The sequence below is a fragment of the Magnolia sinica genome, chromosome 17, assembly GCF_029962835.1.
Source record: "Magnolia sinica isolate HGM2019 chromosome 17, MsV1, whole genome shotgun sequence".
Classification (NCBI taxonomy): Eukaryota; Viridiplantae; Streptophyta; class Magnoliopsida; order Magnoliales; family Magnoliaceae; genus Magnolia; species Magnolia sinica.
This window is the reverse complement of record NC_080589.1, coordinates 7,302,646-7,324,352: the sequence shown is the minus strand read 5'-3', so window position 1 is coordinate 7,324,352 and position 21,707 is coordinate 7,302,646. Positions and strand designations below refer to the sequence as shown.

The 21,707-nt window shown below is 42.3% G+C and overlaps 1 protein-coding gene across 1 annotated transcript; it reads right to left on the bottom strand.

Moving 5' to 3' along the window:
• Positions 1 to 291: 291 nt before the first annotated feature.
• On the bottom strand, positions 292 to 20,890 carry LOC131231100 (acetate--CoA ligase CCL3). Its single transcript, XM_058227193.1, has 3 exons — positions 20,627 to 20,890; positions 2,878 to 3,468; positions 292 to 2,000 (listed from the first exon to the last, which is right to left on the bottom strand). Exons 1-3 carry the CDS (start codon positions 20,840 to 20,842, stop codon positions 1,104 to 1,106), a joined length of 1,704 nt encoding a protein of 567 aa, XP_058083176.1. The 5' UTR covers positions 20,843 to 20,890; the 3' UTR covers positions 292 to 1,103.
• Between the last annotated feature and the right edge of the window lie 817 nt (positions 20,891 to 21,707).

Sequence of the window (21,707 nt, the reverse complement as noted above, 5' to 3'; positions counted from 1 at the left end):
GAAATATGGTGCATGTTTGGATGTTTGATTGAAATAAATTGCAAAAATTGAATCCAAGAAATACCAAATCCAGATGAAAACAGCACCAATCGAATTCATAACAGCAACCATACTGCAAGTCGCAATTTCCAGTGCCTAGAGTGGGACAAGATATGCTCACAACTTTTCTTCGTTATTGTTAAATTGAGAAATTTTGCATTCTAATCCAAGCGAGCAACCAAGCACGCCCCTTCCATAGAACAACAACCTCATTTATGGTCATTCACTGAAAGGAATATCCAAACACACCACTCCAATGAATAGATATTTCAACTACTAGTATCTATAGAGTACAATACCCATCAGTAAATGTAATTCTGGTGAACTGTCATGAAACTGAAAATAGGACTGATTGAAAGTAAGCTGGCCTATTACTCCTTGGGCAGTGAGGGGATGAAGTGGGCCACACTTCAATCGCTGTCCAACATTGACCGACATATGATATTTTCACAGATACCATAACACCAGCTATAGGAAAATGATGCAGCAAGATGCGATGCAGTCACAACTAGCACTATGAAAGTGGGCCACACAATCATCAAACAACAAAACCTATATAGATCAATTAACCAGTTTTGTACCCAAGATCAGTGTTCAAAAGTACCGACATCAATCCTTTACCCTAGAGACATTTTCAAATGTAGAATAATGAATCTTCTCTAGAACATTTGAAAGTTCCATTATACATGCAAACACAATTATGCAGTTCATAACTTAATAAATCTACCTACAAGCTGAAGACTCCTTTAGGGTGTGTTTGGATGCACTATTGAATTGAATTGCAACTACAACAGTTTAATTTCCATTCCCTTGGCATTCGTGTCAAGGGTGGGGACTCCAAATTGCAATCATATTACTTTTCGAGTTGAAGTTAGAAGAAACATGACTAAAACTTAGTTTTTGTCATGCCATCATGATTAAACTGAACATTGCAATTTAATTCACTTTGCATCCGAAGGAAGACTCAAACTATTGAAATCCAAACCTTTCAATGTGAAAATAGTAGCAGCAAGGAGATGAAGCATCCGATCCTTCCTTTCCTTCATACCGGGTCCCATTAAAACCTACATTCTACTTCTCTTCACAGGTCCCATCTCCTTAGCCTTTGTCCTCAGCAAATGCTTTTGAATCTTTCCGGTGGCCGTCTTCGGCAATGGCCCAAACACCACAGACTTGGGAACCCAATAGGCAGGCATCTTTGCACGGCAGAACTTCATGATGTCATCAGCCAACTGCCTCTCATCCGACGCATCAATGCCTGGTTTCAATGTAACAAAGGCACAGGGCGACTCCCCCCATTGTTCATCTGGGCGGGCCACCACCGATACCTCCATCACCGCCGGGTGCAAGTAGAGCATGTTCTCCACCTCGACACTACTGATGTTCTCGCCCCCAGAAATGATTATGTCCTTTGCCCTGTCCTTGATTTCAATATACCCGTCTGGGTGCTTGACTCCAAGGTCCCCCGAATGAAACCATCCATTCTCGAAGGCCTCTTGGTTCGCTTTCGGGTTCTTCAAATAACCCTTCATTACCAAATTCCCACGCATGACAACTTCTCCTATGGTTTTGCCATCAGTGGGGACAGGCGCCAAGGTTTTTGTGTTGATGACTTCTAGGCCTTCCAGCCCAATGTAGCGGACACCTTGGCGGGCACTAAGACGGGCTTGGGTTTCAGAGGGGAGGGATTCCCACTCCGGCTTCCATGCACACACGGTAGCTGGACCGTAGGTCTCAGAGAGGCCATAGGTGTGAGTGACTCGGAAGCCGTGCTCAGACATGGCAGCTAGCACAGAAGGGGGAGGTGCAGCGCCGGCTGTCATCACATGTACAAGGCGTGGAAGGGGAAGGATAGTTTGGTCCGGAGGGGCATTGACCAGGGAATTGAGAACTATAGGAGCCGCACAGAAATGGGTCACACCTTCATGGGCTATGGCCGAGTAGACAGCCTTGGCTGTTACCTGCAAGTTTCCACTGCATCAGCAAATTGTGCATTTGGGTGCACACGCACACATGATGTTAACCATTCATAGGCTTATCTTTAACACATAAATGTAACACAAATCATGAATTTGATCATTGATCTAAGCCGTCCAGTCAATGGGTCACCTCTGGGTTTGGCCATAGCCAAAAAACGGAATGATCAGGATATTTCCTAAAGATTTGATCACTATCTACTCTTGAATACTCCTTAAACTTCAACTGTGAAAGCGGACAATGTGATGGTTCCACAACTGGCACATTTACTTAATTATCTGGACTAGTCAAGCCATGATTCATCTCTAGGGTAGGGTGGGCCATAGAAATATTTCAATGATTGGATGTTTCCAACCATGCGCAGTCTGTGTTGGACCAATGCCAGGTACCGTTGGAACCAATCTACAATGTAGAATAAATGCATTATCTACTTCAAAACTACAGTTCAAGGTGCATCCAGATGTAGGTGATTGATCAAACAAAAGTAGGTGACTGATCAAACCTTTAGTTAATTCGCTCTGAATTTTTAATTGTCGTCAGACCAGCCCGATAAATATGTGTATCATCCATAAACAAAATGGCTGTATCGGCCCGGGTCAGCCCGATAAAGCCCATTACATGGTGAAATGACCCCATATTGGTGGGGAACAACACAATGCACCAAACCAATTTTTAAACCATGATCCGAATGGCAATGGCCTGCCCCTACTGGTATGGAATGAATGGACAGTGAAGATTGATGAGCAACTGTTGCATATGTCAATTAAAAGCTTTGGAAACATTGATAATGTCCCCACGAAGATGGGGGCATTAGCATTCCCCATAAGCATGTGACTCCTAACATGGAGGCTTCAAACGTACCTGACGGAGACATATGCTTGTCCCACAGATAGCCGCAAGTGACCAAGGGTAACACCAACCGTTGCAGTGGAACATGGGTAGGGTCCACAGGTATATGGCTCCTTCAGTCATTCCCCATATAAGAGGTCCGCTAAGCGCCATGAGATAAGCCCCCCTATGGCTCAGCACCACACCCTTGGGACTGGATGTCGTCCCAGAAGTATAACCCAAAGCAATGCTTTGCCACTCGTCCTTTGGTGGTTTCCAAGCAAACTCAGGATCGCCTGTTTCCAGGAACATCTCATATTCAATGGCGCCCTTCTGTAGAGCATATCTAAGTGTGCTAGGATTGCAACTTTCATCACCTATGACAACCAGAAATGGAGGTTTGTAATCACTCTTCTTTTTGTCCGCTATGATCTTCAAAGCTTCCTCTGCTAACTGAAAGAAATCCTGGTCCACAATGACAACAGAAGCTAAACTGTGCTCCAGAAGGAAAGAGATGGTTGGTGCATTTAGCCGAATGTTGATGCAGTTCACCACGGCTCCGGCCATCGGAACGGCAAAGTGAGCTTCAAAAATAGCTGGGACATTCGGTGCTATTACAGCAACCTGGAAGAAGATAGCAGAAGAAACAAAATTCATCAGCATTGTTTTTGCGAGCCGGAAGAATCAATATGGAGTAGCTAACAATATGGTAATAAAAGTCCTTTGGGTACAAGGGACTGAATGGAACCAAAATACTATTCTTCTTCAAGGGATCAAGCTCTCATGTCTACATCTTTCAGGTCCTCTGATAGTAAAGGAATTTCCATAGCTTATTAAGGAGCTTTGCTAAGCCCACACACGTGTACAATAATGCTAATGCACATGCACCACGTTTTTCAACATGGCACATAGGTATGAGATCAAATCCATTCATTAGAGGCATAACACTACTTAGGTACTCACACACAAGAATTAGGTTGCTCCAATCGTTAGATGGGTCACAGTTTACAAAATAAATCCATGGCTTAGCTGAAGTTTTTGAAACCATCCAAATGTTTCTGACATTGTGGCCCACCTGCTGAATTAGCCAGATTTATTTTGGGAGAGAACATAGACATGGTCAGGACCACCTTATGGAGATGGCTTGGATATTGCACCTGTCAACCAAACACTAGCACGTGGTGGCATGTGCATTAGCATTATTGTACAAGTATGTGCACTTAACAAATGAAGAATTTATTTCTTTCTTAGGTTTGATTTTGTTAACCCTTGTTCCAAAGATAAGCTTCATTAGGATGCTCTAGCTTGAGGGAGAGTTTTGAAAGGTTGATGGTTGAATAGGGTTCATTGGGCCCAAGTCCATATAATAAGGCCCATAGGCCCCATTCACGTTTTTACTATTATAAATAAGAGTAGAGGGCTGGGGTTTCAATAGACCCTAAGCAACTCATGTTCTTGCTATCTCTCTCCTCCCTCTCTCACATTGTTTCTCTCTTCCATCTTCTTCTCAGTGTAGCTTCTCGTGGCTCTCAAGATTAGCACAATGTAGCCATTTAACAATTAAGATGACTTTCGATGAATAAATCCAAGGATTAATGGCTTCCAATCAAATGCTTTCTCTAATCACAAGACTATAGATGGGACCTGATGATTTTCAACTATAAATCTGAGTATTGGAGGGATTTAATCACACAAATCTAGTAGATAACTCCAAATTCTGACTTGAAATAATTCCAAAAGCATTACAACAATCCAGCCCCCAAAACTGCAATTCCCAGTAGCTATAAGACAAATTCAAGGAACCGAAAGCAGTTCTCCAGAAACTACAAACTACTTTCCAGCGGTCCAATACAAAACATAGCAAAAGAATTGAATTTCCAGCAACCAGATAAACTTACAACATGCATGAATTCACACATATAATGCTTAAAAGGAGAGGAGATATTCAACTAAGGTTTGAAGCATCACAAACACCCAAACATTCATATGTGTAGGCCCATAGGGGGAAGAATGGCGGGGAGTGGGACCTATTCAAGCATTCAATCGGAAGCTCTCTCATACTCAATGGGAACATTATCGATGTCTCAAAGCTTTTAAATTGACACATGGCTAGAGGATGCAAAAATCACGCCCTCTGGTGATCTTGTCCCTTTTGAATGGTAACCATTTTTTTTATAACAATCTTCTTCTTTTTTCACAGGCCATATATTTTGTTTCTCCACCCAATCTTGAATGTCTATTTTTCATGCTACTGAGAAGCTAGTTAGGATCATCCGATTGGTGTGATTTTGGTATTGTAAGCTGCTGATAGTGGCATGGAATGAATGGACGGTCCAGATTGACAACTGGCAGCCAACTCCCACATGCCATTTCAAAGCCCTGCAATACTGACCATAAACTAGTCTCTAATCTTGACCGTCAACTATATCTAGTCTGAGCCCTTGTAACTCCCCTATCTAGAGTCCCGAATGTAAGAATCCCACTTGACTACTCATGGGGTCCATGTAGGACAAATAAAAAGATTCCAAACTCCAAAGCCTTCCAAAACCTACACGACACAACCCAGTGTTCGAAATATCGGTATCGCACAATGTATCGCACCCTTGGGATACAGATACGTATCGGTTATCGCATGGGATATATCGTTTGTATTGCATAGTTTATCGCACTTTTTGGGAAACATGGGGAAACATTAGCAAAATGGTTGAATTTTTTTATGAAACTATGGGGATTATTTTAAAAGACCTTAATGCACACTTTTAAATCAAAAAATATCAAAAAAGAAGTGCACATAATAAATTTCCTTTGTATAAGGTACTAAGTTATGTGTGTTATTTGATTAAACTAAGGTAAATATATTTAAATATGATGCATACCATTTATATATGTATGAAAATGAGTCACATCCAAACATCAATTGGAATTCATTTTAACATGTCATTTTAGGGCATGGGCCGAAAAATAAGGTAGATCCAAATCTAAGGTGAACCACACCACACAAAATAGTGTTCATTGAATGATCATCATTAAACTATTTTGGGCCTATAATTTTTTTGGATAAAGCTAATATTTATGTTTTCCCATCTAGGTTTGTCAAACCTCATGGATAGATTGGATGGCAAATAAACATTACGGTGGGCCCTAAAAAGCTTCAATGGTGGACATCATTGCCACCACATTTCTTGTAGTATGGTACACTTGATCTTTCATCTGTCTCCTTTTTGGGCTCATGCCTTAAAATTACTTATGAAAATGGATGAAGGGTGTAGATTGGCTGGTGTACCACATGAGGTATGAGCATGTGTCGTGTAAAGATGGGATGCGGATTTCCTACTAAATCCTTTCGCAGGAGTGGGGCAAACCGTGATGTTTGTGAGAAATCTACTCCATCCATCAGTTTTGTGAGATTATTTTAAGACTTGAGGCAAAAATTGAGCAGGATCCATGACTCAAGTGGGCCACACTAAAGAAAAAGGTGGGTAGGGAAATTCCTACCGTTGAAACCTTCCTGGGTCGACAGTGATATTTACCATCCATACTGTTCATTACGTCATCACTACTGGGATGAATTGAAAACCCAAATATTAGACCGATTCAAAACTTGTGGCCCCACGAATATTTCAACTGTGGACCTTCAATCCTCACGTTTTCGGCCTACTTGAGTCTTGGATCCGGCTCATTCTTGGCCCTATGTCTTAAAATGTGTTCAAAAAACAGATGGACGGAATGGATTTCTCACAAACATCACGATGGACCCTACCTAAGTTTCCAGCGCATGAACTTCATGCGAAGCCCAGATGAGCATCCACGAAATCGGATTGCGTACTGAGTTACTCAGTGCGCTTTCATCGTACTGAGTAAACTCAGTTGGACCCACTGTGAATGTATGTAGTTTATCCACACCGTCCATCCATTTTTACTGCTAATTTTAGGGGTTTATACCAAAATTGAAGTAAATCCAAAGTTCAAATGGACCATTACATAGGAAACAGTGTGGAATAATGATTTCCACCGTTGAAACCTTCCTAAGGTCCAAAGTAATTTTTATTTGTCATCCAACCTGTTCATAAGATCACAAAGACATGGATGAAGAGAAACCACAAATATCAGCTTGATCCAAAACTTCTTTGGCCTCCAAAAAATTTTCAATGGTAGAGGTTCAATCAAAATGTTTCCTGTGGTGTGGTCCAGTTGAGATTTTAATTTGCTTCATTTTTGGGATCAAGCCATAAAATTATCTTTTAACATGGATTAGCAGAGTGGATAAAATAAAAAAAAAAAAAACAGTGGACCCCACACAGTTTACTCAGTACGCTAAGGGTACTGAGTTACTCAGTACGCAATCCGCTTCTGTCGTCCACGTTGTACAAACAGTTGAAAGGAGATCAGAGTTACATGGCCCCACCAATAATGTATTTATTATATCCACAGCGTTCATCCATTTGGAGAGATCATTTTAGATCGTGAACCCAAAAATGAGTGACATCCAAACCTCAATTGGACCACACCACAAATAGCAGTGAGGACAATGATTCTCACCGTTATAACATTCGTAGGTCCACCATAATGTTAGTTTTCCATCCAATCTGTTCATGAGGTCACAAAGACCTTGATGAATAGGAAAAACAAATATCATACGATCCAAAAATTTTGCAACCCCAAAAGGGTTTCAATGGTGGACGTTCAATATCCAATTGCTTTTTTCCAGTGTGATCCACTTGATCCTTGGATCTGTCTTATTTTTTGGATAAAGCCTTACGACGAGCTCGCCTAATGGACGAACGGTTTGGATATAATATACACCTCATGATGGGACCCACATAACTTGGTGACGTCAACACAATCGGTGACGTGCGATGCACCAGTCCGTCCACCTCCTTTAAATAAGGGCTCGGGGCCCTTTTTTTCGAAGCAGAGAGGGTTTCGGAACGCCGGAACCCTAAAATCTCTCCCAAGGGCCGATGATTTCGGGGATTTCGACGGATTTTGCGCCCAAATCTCTCTAAATCAGAGGCTTCTATTCGAATGGCCCATCAAACACAGCTACCGATCAGCGCGATCTTCTTTACAGGTACCGAAATCTACCGTTGAAAGTTTTTCTTTTTTCTTTTCTTTTTTTTTTTTCATTTTTTTCGGATAATGACGCTGTCCTAGGTGTGATATCGACGATAATATCGGCCGATATCTGAAGTTTTGGATTTTCCGTATCTTCCGGGGGTTATCGGAGGAGTTTTGTCTCGCTAGGGTCCGATACCGATAATATCGGCCGATAGTATCGATATTTCGAACACTGACACAACCAATTTCCATACTAGAAGTTTGAATTCTTCATGTGGATGCCAGTGGCTCCTGCTCGTGCTGCTGCCCCAGTGGATGGGCCCTAGTTTGGATTAATTGTAGCCTGCTTTGGCTCCCAGCTTCCTCTTGGATTGACGCTTGGAATGAGCCTGCATCTCTTCTTAGAATTGAAGCTCATGGTGGTGTCGGGTTGGAGAGGTCATAAATGTCCTTGGAGGTAGGATATTCTATTTAGCAGCAGTGCGAAAAATATTGCCAAGATTTTGTAACTCTTGCACTATTGTGAAATTTTGATAAAATGATATTATCACCAGATTTTCAAAATATAACTACTTATTTAAGTTTTTGCAGACTTATCATAATTTTATTTGAAATTAGAACAAATTATTTCATACTTCATACTTATATTTTCTAAATTTCAAAATTATTTATGATAATTTTTTTTAATCTTTTACTTTCAGTGAGATTTTCCTGATAATATCACGAGAAAACCTTAATTTTTTTAAAATATCTACTGAGATATCCCCATGAACAATATTTCTCACTATGCTTAGGAGGCTTCAGATATATGTCAATTTCTGGAGGTACCATTTTGTCATGTTCTCTGAAATGGGAATTAGGACACGAGCCCTTTAGCTAAGAACCCATGTGATTAGTTGGGTCTCACTTCCTTTCAGCATAATGAAGGTTTATACTTGAATTGAGGGATGCCAACAATAGGCTACAAATAATTATTTCCTTGGAATTTAGGTGGATGAGTTGAATGACCCAAAAAGAAATCATTCATGATATTAATGGAAAATACTTGGTAGAACTGAAATTTTATTTAAAAAGGAGGACTTGACACTTGGTTAATGAGAAAATCCTAACCCAACTAATGGGCCCCGCTGTCGATGTGTCATGCCCCAAAAATCTCCCTCATGAGACAATCCTAACCCAATGATCAACGGTCTGCAAGTGAATAATTAAGAATTTAATACGACTAAAGCAAACAATTGACAAGAAAAGACCCCATGATTGGATGCTAGGACTGCTGGAAGAACCCGTGGAGCAAGGTGCACCATCAGTGGGGCCCAACAAATCTACAGCCTACATTGTAGAACACCATGCCCACTTGTAGGAAGTGATGCAATCACATCTCATCTACATGTGCACGCTCCACACATGTCCACAAGAAGAGGTTTGGAGGGGGACCCACTTAAACACACAAGCCTCTTAGTTGATTCTCTCTCTTTTACAAAGTCCAATTGTAGTAGATTAGGAATAGCAGTCTTCAATTACTTATAAATAGGCTCTTATGGTGATATGTATGGAGAGCTTTTTATAAGATTTTCTTTCAATAAGATTGTCTGAGAGTTTTTCTTACAGTAGAAGAGGATGGGGAGTTTGTGATCTCTAGCATAAAGGTTGGAGGACCGTTGAGCCCTGCTTTCACTCTTTCTTCTTTTAGTTTGCAATTGGTTTTAATTTATTTAATTCTAGTTGCATGAGTCAAGGCCAGAGGATGATGGGATTCATCCACTCTACAAACTAATTCAAGGCCAGAGGATGAAGTTCTAGTTATCCTTCCCCTCTGACAATCCTTCTCCGCTCCCTTAGGAGAGGCCTTCGTCTGCCCAAATCCTGGAGGCGGTGTTGGATAATCTGCTAGCGGCTATAAAAAGGAAGCGGTGGGTAAGACAAGTGGTTGGTCATGTTGGCAGACTCTTGGGAGTAGTCTTTTGGTGACACTGACGATGACTACATTGCCCTGTTCAAATTGGTGGCTGAGAGAGGTTTGAGGGTGACAGTGGAAGGGATTTCAGTGGCAAGTCACTCTGTCCATCACGACCTCAATAGGGAGTTACAAAGGCTGGGTGGTAACCAACTAGATCTTCTGGAAGCACTCCCTCGTTGGAAGCAAATAGCGAGAGCAGCTACCATGGTATCCCAATGAAGGTTCTCTCATGGAATGTTGGGGGGTTTGGGATGTCCCAGAAACGGTGCCAGGTAAAAGACGTGTGTTCATTCCAAAGCTAAGTTGGTTGTTTTGCAGGAAACGGAGCTACAATCGGTGAATAGAGGTATAGCCAATTCCCTTTGGCGCCGAAAGAACAAAGATTGGTTGGCTTTGGATTTGATTGGCTCGGAGGGAGGGATCCTCCTGATGTGGGATACCTTCTGCCGAAGGATTGAAGACAGTTGGCTAGGGCTCTTCTCTATTAATGTTTTGTCAAGAGAGGTTAGCTCGAGCTTCCGATGGATCTTTTCTGGCGTGTATGGCTCTTCTAGAGCCTCCAATCAATCTTCTTTCTAGCTTGAACTTTTTGCGGTCTTTAATAGGTGGAATATCTCTTGGCTGATAGGTGGAGACTTTAATGTGATTCGGTTCTCTTTTGAGCACTCTCATGGTCCTAGATTTAACCCCTCCATGAGAAGGTTTTCTGAGTGGGCGAGCAATCATGGGATGATGGACCTGCCGATGGGAGGAGTTAAATATACCTGGTCTAATGGCAGGAACCCTCCAATAATGTCCCTCCTCGACAGGTTCATTTCTCCTTCGCTCGTTAAAGAGGATTGCCAAGACCAATTTCATACCACTACCCAATCTTGTTGGAAACTGAGGAGTTGAATTGGGGCCCAAAGCCATTTAGATTTGAACTGGCATGGCTTGAGTTTGATGGCTTCAAGGACTTGGTTACTAGCAAACCTTCGCGATTGAAGGAGGCTGGGATTTTTTCTTTTTAAGAAGCTCCAGATGTTGAAATCTGAGTTGAAAGCTTGGCATAAGGATGTCTTCGGCTATAGGGAAGCCAAAATTTCCTTGAGATTCAACCTTTCTTCTGATTATTGTGCCAAATTAAAGGAAGAAGAGATTAAATGGAGACAACGATCCAGGGCACTGTGGCTAAAGGAGGGAGATAGGAACACTAATTTTTTTCACAATTATGCTAGTGGTCGATCTCGCATTAACTTGTCAGCCACAACATAAATAGAGTCATAGCCACATTGAGTCTTAGGCAATCCTAATAAGAAATCCATATTGATGTCTTCCCATGGAGCATCTGGCACAGGTAATGGCGTATAAAGACCAATATTCTGCTTGTTACCTTTACCAAGCTGACACGCTCGACATTGACGAACAATGATCCCAATGTCTTTCTTTAAACATGGCTAGTAAAAGCAATCCTCAACCAGAGTTGTCGTTTTATCGATACCAAAGTGACCACTTAGGCACCCTGAAGACACAACCTCATGTCAAAGAATAAGTACCCATTGTGCAAGCTATAACTTGGGTACTCGGCGCCTGCACCGTAAATGAGTGTTGAAAATACCTTCCCAAAATCATCATCTGTGGCATAGTCCCGTTTAAGTTTTTCAAACCCAACAAAGAAAACTAATAAGGTAAACAAAAGGTGCGACTTTCTGCTAAGGGCATCTACTACCTTATTTTTAATACCAGGGCGATGTTTTAGGTTGAATGTGAACTCTTGAAAATAAACACTCCACTTAGCATGCCTAGCACTTAACTTCTTCTGAGAATTCAAGTAACGTACTGCCTTGCGATCAAAATAGAGCACAAACTCTTAATGAATGAGGTAATGTGTAACATCCTGGATTTTCACTGTTTTGGATTTCCAAAAATCCATCAATTTTTATTTTTATTATTATTTTTTTAATTTTATTTAATTAACTTAAATATTACTTAATAACCATTAGCACTCAATGTCGGTGTATACAGGGGTGGTACCAGTAAAGAGTCGCACCAGTCCGATTAATCAGCCGTAGGAAGCCAATGAATCCGCCCGATCACTTGAACATCAGGTGTAGTGTAACGTCCCGCCCAACCAGAACAGTGTCCTGGGGCGTCCACGTAGGATTTGCCACAGGACCGTTCGTTTAAGCCACTCGTAGTGAGGTATCACAAATAAATTAGACCAAGATTAGCCCAATTGAATTGGTCAGACGGGTCCCGATAGAACCTGGCGTGGGCCGCCAGATGGCCGTTAACACCTAGCGACAGCCCGTGCAGGCTATACCGCGACACGGGTAGGTCAGAAAATTATAAAAATTTAGGGGAGCATAGATCTCACTGGGCTTGGGGACCATTGCGGACCACGGACCCAGTGGACACCCAGAAGTGGAATCTGGCACTTGCCAGATGCGCCCCACCAATGCCAGAATTGGAATTTGACACGGGTAAATAAAACTGAGATTTCAGGCATTTCAGCCGTCGGATTTCTTCCAAATTTACGATAAAGGTCTAATGTATTTTTCTACGCCCACCCGCAAAATCTGGGTCCCGATCGTGGCACGGTGACCGTTGATCGCGAATCAGACTCGTGCGACCAAACCCCATATCCGATCATCCCCAAATTTTGCATGGCCCTTCATCGGGACATGGAGCACCTATCCTATAAGTTTCATGGCCAAAGGGCCACCAGAACTGCCCCGATTCTCCAAACAAGCTCTAGACCGCTCGTTGGCGGGCCACTAGTTCCAAAACTATAGAATAATGTCCGTCTCATTGGGCTTCACGTCCATCGCGGGAATCAGACCTGAGTACTGTCCAGAACCGGTTAACTTGAGCCGAAGGACGAGTGCATGAGAAGTGCAAATACCCTAAAGGAAGGAGTTGAAACTTAAGTGAATTGAGTCGTCCACTCTTATGCAAAGTTGAGGATTTCAGACCGTCGGTTTGCGACCAAACTTTACCCATGGAGTAAGGATATTTCCCTGCTCATATCCGTATAGCCGCAGCCCTGATCGACTATCGGTGACCGTTGAACAGACTTCTTATCATATCTGTCGATCGGCGCATCCAAATGGCGGGCCGATCATATCCATACGTAGAACATCATTAGGGCTAGCTATCCTACGGTATATACTGACTTGTACACCCCATAGTGGGCCCTAGAGGGTAGAAAAACTCTCATAGGGTTAGTATAGTAAAAACCCAACACTTGGGGCTATTTCCACCAAATCTGACATTATAAAAGGGCCTCATTTGGGGCACCCTTCTCCCCATACGAAATTGCCCTAGAGAAGGAAGGAGAGAAGAGATAAAAAGGGAGAAGAGAAAGGAGGAGAAAGAGAGAGGAAGAAGAAAGGAAAGGAGTATGTGGTAGGAGGTGGGGCCTACGGAAGCTTAACCTTGCAACTCTCTACCTATGCCATTCTCCAAGGAAACCTCCACTAAACCCACCTATGCCAAGAAGCGGAGGTAAGAATGGTATAGTTCCCTTCAATAGAGCAACTTAGTGTAGATTTCTGGGTATTAATGTTGTCTTTCTTGATTTTGATTTAAGAAATTGTGGTTTTACCTAAATCCCCAAACCCTAAGATCTCAAAGAATGGAAATCTTCCCTTAAAGTGCGGACTATTATCCTTACCTAGCACCGATTAAAATAGGAGTTTAATGATTTTGTTTGTTAGGTATGATGTATTGAAAAATCTAGAGGAAACCTAGGGATGACATGTTGTTGGAATTGTATGAATTGTATGTTTATTTCTCCTTGATGTTAATCTTGCCTCTCTCATGATCTGGTGTATGGATGATTACATGCTCATGTTTGGTTGATTTCTTTTCTCATATGTGTTACTTCATATTGTGTATGATTCATTTGCTCTTATGTATTTGATCCCTTAAGGTGTAGGAAGTGTTTAACTTCCTCACCAACCCACACCACACACATACACCTTATTCATGATATTAATAGTTTGCTTGCTAGAGAAATTTAAATTGTATGTTGAGCAACATGAGAACATGGTGTTGAATATGCTTGATGTTACATTGGTAGTTGGCATGCTATGAGTCACTATTCCTACCCTTGGGTTGGTCAGGAACATGAGGAGAGCGAAGGTGGTTCCATTGGTAAGACCACCTTGAGGCTAAACCCATAGGTTTGGGCGAGTACGTGTGGGCGGCAGTAGTTAGGCTATATGGGTCGCTTGTATCCGATGTCGTTCCGCTACATACTTGCCTGGGCTCGTGCGGTTTAGTCCACTGGCTGACCCACCTGGTTTGTTAACCTTGTTTGCTCACATATGTATGGAAACTGGAACACTCTACTACCGTTGTAGCCCATCGATAACGGATGGAATATTGATCCATGGTCTCGTGAGCCGGGCATGGTGGAATGAGACACTGTGTCCAATCTGTCGGCCTACGCTGGGGTGACGCGCCTCCCCGTAGTGATTGCGAGCGGTCCCACATTCAACACCCCTCATGTGCTTGAAGTCGAGGATGGGGGAAACCTGACGGGGTAAAGGATCGCAGGGTCTCGGCCTCACACATTGGGGGGCCTTGGCCTCGCAACTAGTTCAGGGCATTTGATATGTGGGGTGTATCAGATTCCCAAATCTGCTGGATGAATGGACTTAACTAAGAACCCGGTTAACATCATCATTACATGGCATTAGCTAGGTTGGCGACTCGGCAGTCGAGGTCGCACTGAGGGAGTGTTGTTATACGCGATCGTTAGATGGAGTCGCTCGAGGGAGCGTTATGGCGAGGGCATACATCATATCATCTTGCATGCATTAACAAGACTAGATAGATATTTATGATTGACTGTTTTTCATTAAGATTATATTATAATTGATGCCTGTGATAACTTGAGACTAATAGCACCCACTGAGTTGATCACTCACTCCCACTCTGGGACGGTGTTTTAAAACACCAACCAGACCCGTTCATAGATGCAGGTGACTCAGGACTGGAGGAGCCTGGCGAGGCGAGCTTCGACGAGGAGGATGAGTCATCTTATTTCCAGTTGATGGGCGACTCTCCATCGGCTTGATAGGCAGGATCGGGATTGCTGAGTAGTGGGCTCAGCCTTATCATTTTTGGGATATAGTATTATTTTGTTGTTCTGTTGGGCAATGCCCTGTGCGACCCATTTATATTTTTGGACCTGTATATATGATAGATCTCTTTCATTTATATTTTTGGACCTGTATATATGATAAATCTCTTTCATTTTAGTAGACATGTGTGATTATGAGTCATGTTCCAGGAAATTCTAGGCTGCGCAACTAAAACGGATTAAATGCATATTAAGAAAAATCGGTTATAAGTGACACCCGAGAACTTGGGAGTCGAGTGTATGCGCGACCCCCGATTTTCAAGGTGTTACATAATGACACCAATGCTTCAGAGCTTGTACAATAGCATAAAACTCAGCATTGTAAGTAGAATACTTCTTTCGTGTCTCATTGAGTTTCTCATTAAAAAAGGCCATTAGATGTCCTTCCTAGCTAAGAACACCTATGCCTACGTGTGATGCTTCACAGGCAACTTCGAACACTTTTTCGAAATCAAGAAGTCTAAGAACTAGAACCTCTGTCATTTTCTGCTTGATTTCTTGAAATGCCTTTGTTGCTACTTTAGTCCACTCAAATGGATTGGACTTTATACATTCAGTAATTAGCGTCAGGCCATGATGGAACTAAAGTTCCAAATAAACCTTCGATAAAATGTCGCAGGCCCATGAAAACTATGAACCTCATGAATGTTTACAGGAGTAAACCATTCAACAATAGCCATTATCTTTTCTGAATCAGCCTTTACGCCCTTTGCTGAAACAACGAATCCGAGAAAGACCACACTAGAATTAATGAAGGTACACTTCTTCAAATTGATGTAGAGTTTCTTATGGCGCAGTACTCTCATCACTTGGCGAAGATGGTCCAGATGATCTTCTTGTGAATGGCTATAAATGAGGACGTCATCGAAGTATACGGCGACAAACTTGCCAATGAATGGCCGTAGAATTTGCTTCATCACCCGCATGAATGTGCTAGGTGCGTTCGTCAAACCGAATGACATAACTAGCCATTCATACAATCCATCCTTCGTCTTCAAAGCAGTTTTTCAGTCATCGCCAAGACAAAATGATGGTACCGGCTTCGCAAATTAATCTTTGAAAAAATTGTAGCATTTGCCAACATGTCCAGCATAACATCTAGGCGCAGAATGGGAAAACGGTACTTTATTGTTATCTTGTTGATGGCACAACTGTCAACACACATTCGCCAACTGCCATCCTTCTTTGGTGTCAGCAACGCTGGCACAACACACGGGCTGAGACTATCACGAATGAATCCCTTTGATAATAATTCTTCCACCTATCGACGAAGCTCTGTATGCTCAATCAGGTTCATTCAATATGCTGGAAGATTAGGTAATGACGCTCTAGGTACCAAATCAATAGCATGTTGAATGTCACGCATGGGTGGAAGCTCACTTGGTAGTTCATCAGGGACCAAATTCTGAAATTGGGACAGAATGTCCAGAATCTCGGGTGGTTGAATAACAACATTATCAACTGGATTGATCTTGCATCCTAGTAGAGCATACATGATTCTACGTTCACGACTCTCCTAAATGAATCGGGCCATACTCAACACCGTGGAAGCCGACTTTGCCTCTTCAAGTTCGTCATCTTTCATAGGGTTAAGAGTAATCGGTTTTTCTTTGTATATAAAGGTGTATGTGTTCTTGTAACCCTTGTGAGTTACATCCCTATCATATATCCATAGGTGCCCCACTAATATGTGTGTGACTTTCATTGGAATGATGTCGCACCAAAGCGATTCTTCATAACGACCCAAAGAGAAGTTGTTGACTAAGCACCTCTTAGTCACAGGGATGAACGTGTCATTCACCCAGGCAATCTTGTATAGCTTGGGATGCGTTTGAGGTTTCAGTTTCAACTTATCCACCATGCTTTGTGTGACCACGTTCATGCTGCTGCCTTCATCAATAATGACCTTGACAGTCTTTCCACCACACAGTACTCGTGTATGGAAAATATTCATTCGCAACCAGTCTTCTTGGATCCTCCTTTGGTGCTGTCAGAATCTTTCTGACCACCAATGATAACTTGTTTTCATTTAGGCCATCAAGGCCTTCCTTAAGTTCTTGCTCATCATCTTCTGGATCATTTGTGTGTTCATCTTCCACTTGATTTGCAATGAAGTCTTCTGTCTCGCAAAATTGAAGATTGCGAGAGGGATACTCAGTCGTGTAATATCCACGACCACCACACTTAAAGTAATTGTTGGCCGACCTCCCTTGTGTTAATGCAACAGACTTTCCCTTGGTATCACCGTTTCAAGGAAGAGGATTGGAAGTAGATTGGGCGGAGTTTTGACCGATTTTGTAATCCCGAGGTAAGTCAATGCAGGGCACGAATGGTTGTGGGCGCGAAGTGGAGCCACTAGTAGTGGAATGAGTGGATGCATAACCCCTGCCTTGAAGGTTACCGTGCCTTATCATCAACTTCTGGTCCTACACTTTTCGGGACATTTGATACACCTCGTCTACACTATTGAGCCGAACAGTTATCAACTCTCTTTGAATCTTGAACCATAGCCCATTACAATAACGTGCCACTTGTTGTCTTCTAGTTTCTGTTAAGCGACATTGAATGACTAAGTCATAATAACGCTGCGTGTACTCCTCCACGGTCAGATTGTCCTGTCGAAGCGTGAGGAGCTCTTGAAAAGAGGTTCTCTCGTAATCTAGCGGCATGAACCTTCACTTCATTCTTGCTTTCATTTCCTCCCAATCGCTTATGGGAGGAAGGCCACACCGTTATACATCTTCTTCGATGGCGTACCACCAGTCTTGAGCTGCGCCTTTAAGTTTAAAGGTAGCGAAACGCAAGTTGACAACTTCTTCCATTTCGTACCAACGAAAATATCGTTCTATCGATTTTAGCCAGTCATTGAACACTTTGGGATCCAAATTACTATCGTAATCTGGAATATCAATCTTGATATGCTTGGTAGGATCAGAATTGTGAATATTCATTCCTCCTTCGGGATAAATTGGATGATCCTGTCGAAGGTTGTTCATCCCTCTGGCTCTTAGTTGCGTATAACGATGTTGTTGAGCCCCGTAGCCAGGCTCATATTCTTCTTCTTGGAATTTACCATTTCAAGCAGGATGCCTTGAGTCAACATTTCCGAACTCTAATTCTCTATCAAGGTCATCTATAGATGTTTGGCGGTCTGGATTGATTCCCTTACTTGTGTTTTCGAGAATAAAAATGCGTCATTCTAAAGCATTTATTCTGACTATAGAACAGGCCTCTCGATCATCCATCCGTTTGTGATCAAATCGACCACTTGTTGCAAGGTTGTGACAGTTTCTTCTTGAGGTTGTGTGGCCATCTCAAGATTGTTAATCGTCCCTCTTTTAGTGTGGCACATAACACAACGAGCTTTGGCAAGTAAGCAAAATAAAATTTTCTTCTTCTCTTTTTTTCTTGTTCTTCTTTTTTTTTTTTTTTCCTTTTCTTTTTTGAAGGAAAGAGAGGAAGAGCAAGGAATTGATAAGTTACGACAGCATTATGATGTGGTAGGGTTGGAAGAGTTTTTTTTTTTTTTTTTTTGGTAGAGTTAAGGTTTAGTGATTTTGAGATGGGGAAAAAAAGGAGGAAAGACAAGAGAAAGATAACGGATGGATGTAAGGGAAGGATGAAAGGTTAGATTGAGATGGGGAAATTTTATTTTCTAGTTTTCCCAAGAGCAGAACACGCTTTGATACCAATTTGATGCAAACCCGAAAAAGAAAGCAAATAAATCAATAAGAAATGAAAGAGATTGTGGAAAAGATCCAACAATCCTCTAGCTGGATGCCAGAGTTCACAAATGCACGACTGTGAGCAAGCTCGATAGTCCTCTAGTCTAGAACTAAAGATCACTTTCCCTCCCTTCAACAGCCATTGTAAAGAAAAAGAAGAATATTTCATAAATAGAATATTAATCAACTTGTCTTATTCCATAGGACATAGGTCTCATGTCCTATTTATAATCAACCTTACAATCTGTAATAAAAGATATGAAATCTAAAAATCTATGAAATAGGAAAGCACCTAAGTAACAAAGCATTATATAATTAAGAAAATGCCTAAAATAATAAGATATTTAGATAAGAAAATATTTAAAATTATTCACTGCCTAAAAAATAAATATATGAAAGAAAAAGCAAATTTCCTAATTTAGAGATTTGAAAAAAATAAAATAAAATGGAAAGTGACGATGGCTAAAAAAGGAAGACGGTCCTTTTCTTGTACACACGTGCAGAGCATGCACGTGTGGGATGTGGGACGATTACATTAGTCCATCCATTTTTCCAACCCATTTTAGGATGTGGTCCCCAAACATCAAGTAGATCCAACTCTCAAGTGGACACACAACAGGAAACATTGGTGATTGAACGCTCACCATTAAAAACTTCATAGGGCCCACCATAATCAAATCCGAACATTTATTTACCATCCAACCCGTTGATAAAGTCAAACAGAGATGGATGAAAGGAAAATACAAAGATCAGCTTAAACCAAAACTTTTGTGGCCTACAAAAAGCTTTTAATGATCATTTGCAATTTTTTTTCCAGTGGTGTGGTCCACCAGAGATTTATATCCACTTCAGTTGTGGTACAACGTCCTAAAATGAGCTGAGAAATTGGATGGCCAATATAGATATACAAAAAAAATATCCAAGGTGGGTCCCACATGGTAAAGGTAACACTGACCAAGGTGTTACTTGGGTAACAACTAATCCGCTCCCACAACCTCGAGCTAGGGTGTAAATGGGCCGGGCTCGGGCCTGCCAAATACGAACTTTCAATTGGGCCAGCCTGACAGCCTGGCCCGAAACGGTTCAAAATCGGGCCCACGCCTACCCCGAGCCCGGCCCGTTGAGAGCCCTATCTCGAGCGGATTGCCCGTGACCCGGGAACAGAGATATACCTGTGCCTGGGGCAGTGTGGGTCCCACAGTTGTCTGTGACAAATCCACTCCGTCCATCCGTTTTGAAATACCACAATAGCACAAAACTCGAAAAACCAGGCAGACCCAAAACTCAGGTGGGCCACACCAGACAAAAAAGTGGGAACAAAAACGTCCACTGTTGAAACCTTCGTGGCGCTGACCATGATGTCTATATGCCATCCAAACCGTTCATAGGGTTATTACCACCCAGATAAACTGTAAGAACAAATATCCTCCTATACAAAACTTCTGTCACCCCAGGCGTTCAATCCCCTCTGTTTCGTTTGGTGTGGTACACCTGAGTTTTGGATCTATCTGATTTTTCGATTCCAAACCTATTGTGGCCTTTCAAAACGGATGGACGGAGTGGATTTTTCACGGACAACTCTGTGGACCCCAGACAGCCCCAGGCACAGGTATATCTCTGTGGCCGGGTCACATGCAATCCCCTTCCATCACCAAAGACTACCCTACCTCGCCCAATCCACAGTGGGCCCCACTGAATGAACGGTCCGGATGGCGAGCCACTGCCAGCCACGTCAAATTCGAGCTCAGAATACGTCTTTCCGAATCGATTTCAAAAAAATAAAAAAATAATAAAGCATTCGAGTCATCATCAAAGAGGAATCATCAACATAAAACTCGAATTCCGCGAACTTCGATTTAAAGAAGTATAGAAAAAAATAAAATAAAAGGAAGGGTCGAGATACTGACTGACCGTGCTTCCGAGGCCGATCGAACGTCTGCAGAGAGCGGAAGCGAAGCGGCGGCATCGCTGGTAGGTCTGCTGCCACGTGTATTGTTGGGATCCATGGACGACAGATCTACGGTTGGGATGAACGAGAGCCGCACGTTCCAGGAACCAGAGCGGCGTTAGGGCCGTGTAATTGGCGTCGTTCTTCGGGAGATCGTCGATATCTCCTTCCATCGCCATTCTCTCTCTCTCTCTCTGTCTCTCTCTCTCTCTCGCTGTGCGATGGCTGTCGAGGAAGGGGTGCGTGTATTTATAGGGGCGCGTTGCACGCGCGCCGCAAAGGAAATGCAATGTTACTCGCGCGAGTAACCCAATAAGCCCCAGTAATAGCGCACATTAGATGAGAGATGCGTGTAGATAATGCACGGTCAGATATTTACACACGTTCGTTCGGTTCCACAATTGGGTTACACGTACAGATTATTAACCAATGGGCCACGTGTGCTTTAGAAATGTGGCCCACCTGATTAACGAACGGACGTAAATCACGGGAATCCTCCATAACCGTCCGTTCTGTGAGGAGGCCAATCTTGATTTATAGGTAGCTGATGTTAGGACGTGAACTAAAAAACCAAGCAGACACAAAAATCGAAGTGGACCACACAATAACAGTGAGGGTTGAATGCTCACCGTTGAGAATTTCTCGGGAAATAAAAGCATTGGATCAAGCCCTTATTCCAAGTGTTATTCACCATATGAGCTGGTTACATGTAATACAAACGCCTTGGTGGTCCAAAAAAGATTTCAACGGTGAGCATTTTTCATCTCTTTGTGGTGTGACCCAGTTGATTTTTGGATATGGTTTTCTTTCATCATGTCCTAAGATGGGCCAGAGCAATGGATGGACAGAATGGACATAGCACATGTGACCTTTAAAAGCTTTGAGTGTACGGATCACGTGTTATCATGCTAACACTTTAGTGGATGATCTATGGTCCCTCATGATGCATCTATTTAACCCATGCCGTTCATCCATTTTATCAGCTCATTTTATGGTATGAACCCAAAATTGAAGTATATCTAAACTTATAAGTGGACCACACCA